Below are 11,886 nucleotides of genomic sequence, written 5' to 3' on the forward strand. Positions count from 1 at the left end.
GTTCCCGCATTCGGAATCGTCCGAATCCGACCGCACGGTTGGATCCGGAACGAAATTCCGACTAACCTAGCCCCCCGTTTGTCTATATATAGACCCCCATGCCATTATTTAGACAGCCCCCTCTCCCGTGCCTCGAAATCCGCACCAAACCCTAATTCCCCCCATTCTCTCTCCCCTATCTCCCACCTCCAGCCGCCGGGCCTGCCCGAGCCCGGGTCAGGCCCGCCGAAGCCCATCGGGGCCCGCAGCTAACCCTAGTCGAGCTCCAAGGCACCCCCGAGCCCCTGCCGTCCTCGTGCCGCTCGCCGGCCGCCGCCTACCCAGCTCTTCGCCGGCCACCGTGGGGAGCCCCCCGTCGCCACTGGAGTGGCCTCACCGGACCCTGCCTGCTGCCTTCCCCGCCACCGGCCAGCAGCTTCGCACCATGGCCACCACCTCTCCCCGCCGGATCCCGCCGCCACCTCGGTTTTCCCGGCCGACTGCAGTGCCACCACGCCGGATTCCGTCGCCCCTCCCCCAGCCTCGTGCAGATCCAGGCCCCTCCGAGGTCGCCGGACCCCTCCGAGTCCCGCCAGCGAGCATCCGCCGCCGGTGCGGCTCGCCTCCGTGCGACCGGTCGGGAGGACGAGACCCCCGCGTGTCTGCCCGAGACCGGCGGCCGCCTGGGCCTCGAGCGCCCCACGGCCCAGCGGCTTCGCGGTCCAGCAGCGCTTCCCACCAGGTCGGCTTCGCCCGGCTCGCCAGCCCCGCAGCCCACCAGCTCCTCCCCTCCACCGAGCTGGCCCAGAGCCGACGTAAGCCCCGGCCTCCTATGTTCCGCCCGAGCGGCGTATAGCTTACCTGCGCCGCCCTATTAGGCCCATTTAGTTTTAGGTTTTTCTGCGAATATATATTTTCAGGAATTATTTAGATATTCAAACGTACGTAGGTTTTAAACCGTATATCGGATCGCGACATGTAGCATATGTTTTTCGCGTAGTATTGCGCGTAGAATACGTTGGTGCAACTTGAGTGTTTGTTTGACATCGTTTAGCGTGCCGAGTGCATATATTTACGTGCTGTCCCAATAGGTTTAGTCGCGTATTTAATTTTCCGCGCGTGTTCGAATTGCTCGAATGTCGTATTAGAAATGCCAATGTTTTACGAACCATTTTTCCATGCATTTTAGAGCGGTCATTTGTATTTTTGCGTGTAGGGAATTGCCGCTAATTTATTTTCCCGCGTATAGGTTATTTTCTCGCATTTATGTGTGGCATTATTTTGTGTTGCAACCCCACATATTCTATATGTTTCAGTTTTAGCTTTTTTGGAAGTTAGTTAGCGCATTAATTCGCTATGTTGCCCTCTTGTTTATTTCGTAGGATTTATTCCGTGCTTCGTTTGATTAAGTTGTCAACTAGAGAGTTGTTCTTTGGTGTTTAGACTAGCCCCTGGTAATTTTGGTTGCAATAGAAATGCATGTTTAGGGGTGGTTTGATTGCCCTCAAGTTGCTAGAAATAGTGCTGATTTGGATGAGCTGAAATATTTCTAAGTTTGGAATCTGTTACATTTTGTTGCTGTTTGGTTTTGCTTCTATCTTGTGATCTGTAGCTCTTTTGAGGTTGGTCCAATGGAGTTAGTTGTACCCCTTGTGTTTCTCCAGCATGCTGTGAATTTTCATGCCATTTGAAGAGCTGCAGCTTATGGTTTTGCTGCTGTCAATATGGCTTCAGATCGAAAACTGCACTTTCATGAGGTTTAATTTTCACTAAGTCTGAAATAGTGTGTGAGATGCCATTTTGAGTCTTCTTTCCCTAGTGATCCATGATGCCATGCTAGTTGTTGTTAGTTGTTTGTAGTGCTTCTTGCCCTCTTTCGTGTCATGCCTTGCTTGAGTTTATTTGAGTTGAGTAGCTCATAGTTTTGGGGCGTAGAAGATGCTATGTGGCTGATTTTGGCAGATTGTAGTGATTTCTTGTTTTGCTCGTAGTTGTTGAACCGTAGATCCGATTTGATCGTGTCCTACATGAAACTTGCTTAGAATCTCGTGTAGTTTCATTTTCCCTTGCTGGTTGTATGTTTTGAAGTGCTCGTGACCGTCGTTGCACACATATTGCATTCATGCCATCATATCTTGCGGTGCTTGTATCTTTTGAACCGTTGCTCCGTTGGAGATGTTCTTTATGTGTAGATTGCTTGAAACAACGCGTAGAATCAGGTGAACCTATTTGTTTTGCTGTTTAACAACTAATTAAATGAGTTAGTTCAGATCTGGACAGAATTGTAAAATTAACATGTGAGGTCGTTTCGGAGATGCTATATGTCATTTCCGACCTCATTTAAAATGCCTAGATAGGTAGTTTAATTACGCTTCACCTCTTGCCATGTTTAACCACATTTAATATTGCCGTGTATCTGAACGGGATAGAACTAAATAATCAACATGGAATTTCGTCAATATGCAACTCATTGCATATTGAACTTCACTTCATGTGTAGTGTCTGTTTGTGTGAATTGTCATGCCGTGACTTGCATGTATTCAGCTGCTCATGCATCATATGTGTTGTGCATCGTGTGGCGAATTCCGTGTGTTGATTTGTGTTACCGGTTTGCTTCGTCTCGATAGAGTTCCGCATCGTGTCGGATTGTGAGGACCCGTTCGACTACTTCGGTTCGTTTGCTTCACGGAGGCATTCTTCCTCCAAGCGAGATCTCAGGCAACATGACCATTTCCCCAGATACCATTACTATCATTGCCATGCTTGTTTTACCGTTTCTACCATTTATGTCTCGTTGCCTACCACATGTTAAATATCAGCCTCGCAACATTGCCATGAAACCTTCAACCTGTTCAACCTAGCAAACCACTGATTGGCTATGTTACCGCTTGCTTAACCTTGTATTAGCGTTGCTAGTTGCAGGTGCAGTTGCTTCCATGTGAAAGCATGGGTTCCTTGTCATATCACCATATTTAAATGCTATTTAATTTAATGCACCTATATACTTGGTAAAAGGTGGAAGGCTCAGCCTTTCTAGCCTGGTGTTTTGTTCCGCCTTTGCCCCCTTAGTTTTCCGGCTACCGGTGTTATGTTCCATAATTGAGCGCTCCTAACACGATCGGGGTTGTTATGGGGACCCCCTTGATAATTCGTTTTAGATTAAAGCTGGTCTGACAAGGCCCAACTTTGGTACTACATTTGCCTAAACACCTAATAAAATTGCATAGGGACTTTCCGGACCCCGAGGATAATTTAATCAACCCCCGGGCCAGTGCTCCTCATGAGTGTTGGCCCCACCTGAGCGATGTCCGGCGCCCCTCTGGTCACCCGGAGGTTTAGCGATCACGACGTCTAGCTCATCCGCCGTGTCCTGAGAACGAGGTACGCGACTCCTATCGGGTTCGTCGACACGTCGGGTGGCCTTGCTGGATTAGTTTTACCTTTGAAGAGATATCTTGTGCATCGGGATTCCGGTGATGCTTTGGGTAATCTCAGAGTTGAGGTTTTCCACTAGGGAATCCGAGGAGATCGCGAGCTTCGTGATTGAGGATTTCTATGCAGCTTGTGGTAATTTGTGATGGACTAGTTGGAGCACCCCTGCAGGGTTAAATCTTTTCGGAAAGCCGTGCGCGCGGTTATGTGGCAACGTGGAAACTTTGTTTAACACTGGTTCTAGATAACTTGAAGTTAACTTAATTAAAATATGCCAACTGTGTGCGTAACGGTGACTGTCTCTTTCGTGAATTCCTTCTCCGATCGAGGACACGGTGGGGTTATGTCTCACATAGGTAGGTGTTCAGGATCATTCATTTGATCATTAGTAGTTCACGTCGGTTATGCGTAGATCTTCCCCCTCTTATTTCTTGTACTCGTAAGTTTAGCCACCAAATATATGCTTAGTCGCTGCTGCAACCTCACCACTTAACCATGCCTCACCCATTAAGCTTTGCTAGTCTTGATACCTTTGGAAATGAGATTGCTGAGTCCCTCGTGGCTCACAGTTTACTAAAAGACCAGTTGCAGGTACAGGTAAAGGTTACTTGACGCGAGCGCGTTGATTGTTCATTTGGAGTTGCTCCTTCTTCTTCTTCTTCATCGATCTAGGATGGGTTCCAGGCACGCAGCCTGGGATAGCAAGGATGGACGCCGTTCTTCTTTTGTCGTTTGTTTTCGTCCGTAGTCGGACCCTGCTCTTACTCTTGATGATAATGTAATGTACTGATGTGACTCTGATGTAGCTTGTGGCGAGTGTAAGCCAATTCTATTATATACCTCTTCTTTTCAGTACATGTACTTGTAACGATATCCATTCTTGCGACACGACGAGATGCGCTTCTATCCCTGGCGAGGCCTTCGTGCCAAATTGAGGATAGGGTCGCATCTTGGGCGTGACACATCCGCAACTACGAAAGAAGAATTAAGACAAAGTCTAACCATGGCATTAAACTAGTGGATCCAAATCAGCCCCTTACGAAGCAACGCATAAACTAGGGTTTAAGATTCTGTCACTCTATCAACCCAGCATCTACTTACTACTTCCCAATGCCTTCCTCTAGGCCCAAATAATGGTGAAGTGTTATGTAGTCGACGTTCATATCACACCACTAGAGGAAAAAAAACATACAACATATCAAAATACCGAACGAATACCAAATTCACATGACTATTATTAGCATGACTTATCCCATGTCCTCAGGAACAAAAGTAACTACTCATAAAGCATAATCATATTCCTGACGAGAGAGGTAATGAGTAGCATCAAGGATCTGAACATAAACTCTTCCACCAAGTAATCCAACTAGCATCAACTACAAAGAGTAATCAACACTACTAGCAACCTTACAAGTACCAATCGGAGTCGCGAGACGGAGATTGGTTACAAGTGATGAACTAGGGTTTGGAGATGAGATGGTGCTGATGAAGATGTTGATGATGACGAGTCCCCTCCGATGAGAGGACAGTTGGTGATGACGATGGCGACAATTTCCCCCTCCGGGAGGGAAGTTTCCCCGGCAGGATCGTCCTACCGGAGCTCTAGATTGGTTCTGCTCATGTTCCGCCTCATGGCGGCGGCGAAACCACGAAAAAGCTCCTCCTTGATTTTTTACTGGACGAAACCCTTCATATAGAAAAACAGGGGGGCAAGTGGGCAAGCAGGGTGCCCACAAGCCCTCATGGCGCGGTTTGGGGGGTGGCCGCGCCGTGCAGGCTTGTGGCCATCCCCTGGCGCCCCTCTGGCGCTTCTTCGGCCCAGTATTTTTTATAAATTTGGGAAAAAATCCTCGTTGATTTTTACGGCGTTTGGAGTTGTGCAGAATAGGTATCTCAACTTTCTCCACTTTCAGGCCAGAATTCCAGTTGCCGGCATTCTTCCTCTTCATGTAAATCTTGCAAAATAAGAGAGAAAAGGCATAAGAATTGTACCGTGAAGTGAAATAACAGCCCAAGAAGCGATAAATATCAACATGAAAACATGATGCAAAATGGACGTATCATGATGTTGCATGGGACGGAATGTGTGCTCCGAAGTGGGCAAGGGATTTGGGTCTGCCTGACCTACGATGGATGAATGTGGCCATGCAAGCCCGATGGCCATGCCTCAAGCGAGTGGATACTAACAGGCGTGGGAGCGAATTCAAAATAAAGGTACCACCTGAATCTATGCTTCTTTTCAAGGCGATAGCAAGGTGTAATGCACACGATGGCATCACAACTTTGTTCTGGGAGGACCGATGGTTGGACGGTACGAGGGTTCAGGAGCTCGCACCCGCTGTGTGTGACTTGATCCCACAAAGAGCGAGGTCCACATGGACGGTTCGTTCGGCTGTGGAAGATGGGTCTTCGGAATTGGACATTGGCCCCAACCTTGGTACGGGTGCTCTTCAGGAGTTTCTCTCATTGTGGCAGCGGGTAGCCGTATGGGAGCCGACAGATAATAGGCCGTAAATGATCGCTTGGTCCTGGGAAGCTAGCGGACAATTCTCTATGAAATTGGTGTATGCTGCCAAGTTGTGGGGAAGACAAGTTATACCCACGGCAGAGCTGACATGGAAATCGCAGGTCCCATCGCAGTGGAGATTCTTCACTTGGTTGGCCTTGAGGGATAGATGTTGGACCTCGGATCGGCTGGCACGACGTGGACTGCCTCATCAGGAAGCATGCCCATTTTGCGATCGGGAGGAGGAAACAATCAATCATGTACTTCTCACATGTGTGTTTGCTAGGATGGCATGGACGGCAATCTGTGAGGCTATGGACAGACCGGCGTGGGCCCCAACTCCCCAGAACTCCCTCGCGTCGTGGTTGTATGAGAAGCAAGTGACCAATGGCATGGGCCCAAAACAACTTCACATGATTTTTGCGCTTATAACCTGGGAGCTCCGGAAGCATTGGAATGCCATCGTTTTTTATGGAGCGTCCCCTTCAATCGTGTCACTAATTCGGAGAGTTGTGTCGGAAGGTATGGTGTTGTTGGAGATATGCCCTAGAGGCAATCGTGTATGATGATATTTCCTATGTGTTTATGAATAAAGATAGTCCTTGGACATTATCAATGATGTGTATTAAAAAGTACGTGACTTGTTTGTGAGACTATACATTGTATGATGACTGTCCTAAATGGTCCCTAGTCGAAAGAGTTGTATGGACGCGCAACGACCTAGACTAGTATGTGATACGGTGGATGGTCCGGTCTCACTAACCATGTAGCATTGGATGCTAGCCGGATAATATGGACTCAGAAAGATCTGGTCGGATTCGACGTAGTCGGATCCGAGTCGAGATAAGGTTTGAGTTGGACAGATCCAACTATGAGACACAACGATAGGTCATCTGTGAGTGTCTAGTACAACATACATTCTATGTCCTAAGACCTAAGTTGTCGCATGTACTCGGGATGGTGACAGACTTTCTTTGGGCCGACCAAACGCAACTTCGTGACTGGGTAGTGACAAAGGTAGGTTTCGGGCTTGTCCAGACCCATGTTGCGAGACGTGGTCGAAGAAGATGGGATTGGCCCCTCCGACCAGGAGAGATATACTCTGGGCCCCTTGGGTGATCTGACCTGGATAAGCATGGTCATGAGATGAGGATTACGAGATAATCCGAATGTTTGTTAAATTCACCGGAACGAGAAAGAGGTCTTGCGACAACAAGGATGTCCATACGCCTTGAGCATGACAATGTGTATCGCATGGCAAAGGGAACAGAAGTATGAAGTACAGGTCCGCCTAACCAGCTTCATCGGACACTTGGATTCGGCACGCCTTGCTAGAGGCCGCTACCGACTAGCCGAGTCGGACGTGGTCTGACTCGCGCCCATGTGAACGAGAACCTAAAGGGTTGCGCGCTTAAGGGAAGGAACACGTGGGCTTTAGGGTCCGTGCGAGGCCCAAGAGTTGAGCCCGCGCTGGACACCTATATATAGTGGAGGTGCGGCACATTTATTCGGTTGATCACTTCGGCGCCGTCATTAGGGTTGTGCATGTGTTGCACCTAGCCACCTCCACTCGCCGCCGCCAACTGTGTGATCCGGACCTAGCAGTCCGTCGCACGGTGTTCATCCTGCACGCGCGGATACCGTTAGAGGCGGTGCACCTGCACCGCTCCGGCGAACCTATACGTGGAATCCGGCTATCGGCTGTTCGAGGAAGACGACCCAGTGACCGGCTGTTCGAGGGAAATCGGGCGAGGAGGAGACGGACCACGCAGACGTGCTGCCCTAACTCTACTTCCGTTGCACGGCACTACGTGTCTAGTGATAACGATGTGTGATCCATCTCCGTAGCATGTTCTTGTATGTTCTGCGCGTAGGAAAATTTTAATTCGCATGTGATGCACCTACGGTACAACCCAACAGGTGTGGTCGTAGGAAGGCATCTTAAAAGGAAGCATGGGCACTTTCTTTAGTAGAGTAGAGAGGTGGGTGTGTAGCAAGGAGTAGCGTCGTATTGACATAGCTGTAAATTTGGATGGAAACTTTATTTGTCTTTCTTCTTTAATATATAATATGCACTCTCGTGCATATTCGAGAGGGAGGGAAAACCTGTGTACGGTACCAAACTCCTTTTTCTTACATTTGGTGAACACGTTTAGGGATTATGCAGACTATCAAACACCTTCGTGGTCTTTACGACCAAAAGCTTCATACCAGCCTCCCCAAAAACAATCAATCAATGGGCTAATTCATGCACAGGCCTCGGGCACGATAGCAAAACCAGTCTCCTTCTGTCTTGCATGTTCGAGTATACTCACGAACAAAGGGAGCTAATTAAGCACAGTGTGAACGACAGGTCACAATTACGTCGTGGAGAACCGCAAATTCCCCGGCCGGAATTAGCAGCTCTCACACTCTCACCGCCGCGCGCCCGCCCATGCTCTCTCTTCACTTTGACCGTTTCCACCGTTCGTAAACCAACCACACTCCCGCCCTGTCGCGAAATCCAGCGGACCCGCGGCCCGCGCGCGCGAGAGCGAGCGAAGGCCGAAGGGAGCAGAGCGCCGCGCTCACGCACGAGATGTCCAGCTCCGGCGCGGCGGCGGCGGCGGCGGTGGTGTGCTACTCGCCCATGAAGGTCACCACGTACGGCATCTGGGAGGGCGTCAACCCGCTGGAGTTCTCCCTCCCCATCTTCATCCTCCAGACGTCCGTCATCGTCGCCACCACCCGTCTCCTCGTCCTCCTCCTCAAGCCCTTCCGCCAGCCCCGCGTCATCGCTGAGATCCTCGTACGTGTCGTGTGTGTCTCTCCTCCATTAATCGAGAGGATTCTGCTTGCTTGCTTGCTTGCTTGCTCAACAGTCAACACACGTATCTTATCGTATGTGTTGCAGGCCGGGGTGATCCTGGGGCCGTCGCTGATGGGGCAGGTCGGGACGTGGGCGGGCACGGTGTTCCCGGGGCGGAGCCTACTCACGCTGGAGACGGTGGCGCACCTGGGCCTCCTCTACTTCCTCTTCCTGGTCGGCCTCGAGATGGACGTTAACGTCATCAAGCGCTCCGGGAAGAAGGCGGTCATCATCGCCGTGGCCGGCATGGCGCTGCCCTTCTGCATCGGCACCGCCACCTCCTTCATCTTCCGGCACCAGGTGTCCAAGAACGTGCACCAGGCCTCCTTCTTGCTCTTCCTCGGGGTCGCGCTCTCCGTCACCGCCTTCCCGGTGCTCGCCCGCATTCTCGCCGAGATCAAGCTGCTCAACTCGGAGCTCGGCAAGATCGCCATGTCCGCGGCCATCGTGAATGACATGTGCGCCTGGATCCTGCTCGCGCTCGCCATCGCCATCTCCGAGGTGAACAGCACCCCCTTCTCCTCCCTCTACGTGCTCCTCTCCGGTGTGGGGTTCGTGCTGGCGTGCTTCTACCTCGTGCGCCCGCTCATGTGGTGGATCGTCCGCCGCATCCCCGAGGGCGAGACCATCAGCGACGCGCAAATCACGCTCATACTCACCGGCGTCCTCATCTCCGGCGTGTGCACCGACGCCATCGGCATCCACTCCGTGTTCGGCGCGTTCGTGTACGGCCTGGTTATACCGAGCGGGGAGCTGGGCGTGGTGCTAATCGAGAAGATGGAGGACTTCGTGACGGGGCTGCTGCTCCCGCTATTCTTCGCCATCAGTGGCCTCCGCACCAACGTCACCCGGGTGCGCGACCCGGTCACCGCGGGGCTCCTGGTGCTGGTGTTCGTCATGGCCAGCTTCGCCAAGATCATGGGCACCATCCTCATCGCTATCTCCTACACAATGACCTTCCGTGACGGCGTCGCCCTCGGCTTCCTCATGAACACCAGGGGGCTCGTCGAGATGATCGTCCTCAACATCGGAAGGGACAAGCAGGTGATCACCTCTCGCGCCCGCCCGCGCACGCGGCCTATCATACAGACGGCAGGAGCACGCGGGCAACTTTGCAGCTAGCGACCGAACGTGACGTCGATCGGTGTTGTGGTTGCAGGTGCTGGACGATGAGTCGTTCGCGGTGATGGTGCTGGTGTCGGTGGCGATGACGGCGCTGGTGACGCCGGTGGTGACGACGGTGTACCGTCCGGCGCGGCGGCTGGTCGGGTACAAGCGGCGCAACCTGCAGCGGTCGAAGCACGACGCGGAGCTGCGCATGCTGGCGTGCGTGCACACCACCCGCAACGTGCCGTCCATCATCTCCCTCCTCGAGCTGTCCAACCCGAGCAAGCGCTCCCCGATATTCATCTACGCGCTGCACCTAGTCGAGCTCACCGGGCGCGCATCCAACATGCTCGCCGCCCACCACACCGCCGCCAACCAGAACCGCAGCGCCAGCACCGGCGCCAGCGAGCACATCTTCAACGCCTTCGAGAACTACGAGGAGAGCGTCGGTGAGTATAGTATACTAGTGCTAGTGCACCCACTCATGCATCATGTCTTCCGTTCCGTTGTGTGATGCATGCATGCATGGGACGTGAATGAATGAATGCACTGTTGATGCATGCATGACCAGGCGGCGTGTCGGTCCAGGCGCTGACGGCGGTGTCGCCGTACCAGACGATGCACGAGGACGTGTCGGTACTGGCGGAGGACAAGCACGTCTCCCTCATCGTGCTCCCGTTCCACAAGCAGCAGACGGTGGACGGCGGCATGGAGCCCATCAACCCCGCCCTCAAGGGCTTCAACGAGAGCATGCTCGCCTCGGCGCCCTGCTCCGTCGGCATCCTCGTCGACCGCGGCCTCAGCGCCCCGGCGGCGCGCTTGGCCAACGTGCACCACATGGCGCTCCTCTTCTTCGGCGGGCCGGACGACCGCGAGGGGCTCGCCTACGCGTGGCGGATGGTCGACAACCCTGGCGTCTGCCTCGCCATCGTCCGCTTCATCCCGCCAGGATACACGGCGCCGCCGCCGCCGGTCATGCCGCCGTCCTCCGTGCCGTCCGGCTCGCGCGCCATCACCATCGTGCCCGACGTCCCAAAGACCGAGCGGCAGATGGACGAGGAGTACCTCAACGAGTTCCGGTCGCGCAACATGGGCAACGAGGCCATCATGTACGTGGAGCAGGTGGTGGCCAACAGCGAGGAGACCATGGCGGCCATCCGGAACCTGGGAAACGCGCACGAGCTGTACATCGTCGGCAGGCATCCCGGCGAGGAGAGCTCGCCGCTCACGTCCGCGCTGTCCGACTGGATGGAGTCGCCGGAGCTGGGGCCCATCGGGGACCTGCTGGTGTCGTCCGAGTTCTCCAAGATGGTGTCCGTGCTGGTGATGCAGCAGTACCAGCTCACGGCGGCGGGGGCGCCCGCGGTGCCCGTAGCAGAAGACCCCGTGCGGCAGTACGTGACCAATGCCAACCAGCGGCCGGCGATAGGGGTCGGGGGATACCAATTGGTGGGCCGCGGTGGCTTCTGACACCATGGCTCTTGATTAATTGGATCTTGGTTGATTAACCGGTAGTCTTGTGTGTACAATTCTAGCTGAGTAACTCTTCTCTCTTCTGCTATGTAGTCCTTGTACGGTTGTGCCCTTTGGTTTTTGTATAATGAGAAAGTTGTAGTTGAACCCTAGTGTAAATTCACCTTTTATCTAGCCAAAAGTTTTCAGATTTGCTAGTTTTCAGCCCGAGCCCCATGAAAACAATTGGCATTCATTCGGTCTTTTATCCGTCAGATCTCTGTGTTGAGATTGGCGCTATTCTTTCTTGGACCGCACTACCGAGCGGCGCCGCACACAGGCCTTCCCGTGCGGCGGCCAGGTTGCCAGCCTGGCATCCAAACACACCGCACGGGCAGGTGCCCGCAGCCCCACCCTTTTCCTCTTTTTCTGTCTAAAGCCCCCACCAGCACCATAAAAATCTACCTCTCCCACCATCAATCCCAACCCCATCTCATATCTCCTACCCCCACCCCCCACCGTGATCTCTTCCCCCCCCCCCCCCCCGTCTTCTTCCTCCCTC

The 11,886-nt window shown here is 52.9% G+C and overlaps 1 protein-coding gene across 1 annotated transcript; it reads left to right on the top strand.

The window, feature by feature from the left end:
* The first annotated feature begins 424 nt into the window (after positions 1-424).
* On the top strand, positions 425-11,495 carry LOC123400385 (cation/H(+) antiporter 15-like). Its single transcript, XM_045094651.1, has 5 exons — positions 425-794; positions 8,425-8,705; positions 8,811-9,809; positions 9,925-10,321; positions 10,444-11,495. Exons 1-5 carry the CDS (start codon positions 425-427, stop codon positions 11,340-11,342), a joined length of 2,946 nt encoding a protein of 981 aa, XP_044950586.1. The 3' UTR covers positions 11,343-11,495.
* Positions 11,496-11,886: the final 391 nt, after the last annotated feature.

Source organism: Hordeum vulgare, chromosome 1H, assembly GCF_904849725.1.
Source record: "Hordeum vulgare subsp. vulgare chromosome 1H, MorexV3_pseudomolecules_assembly, whole genome shotgun sequence".
Lineage (NCBI taxonomy): Eukaryota > Viridiplantae > Streptophyta > Magnoliopsida > Poales > Poaceae > Hordeum > Hordeum vulgare.

Coding starts and splice junctions, on each gene's coding strand:
- LOC123400385 (XM_045094651.1), top strand. CDS start 425: ATGGCCACCACCTCTCCCCGCCGGATCCCGCCGCCACCTCGGTTTTCC. Junction 795..8,424: donor CGAGCTGGCCCAGAGCCGAC/GTAAGCCCCGGC, acceptor CGCGAAATCCAG/CGGACCCGCGGCCCGCGCGC. Junction 10,322..10,443: donor GAACTACGAGGAGAGCGTCG/GTGAGTATAGTA, acceptor ATGCATGACCAG/GCGGCGTGTCGGTCCAGGCG.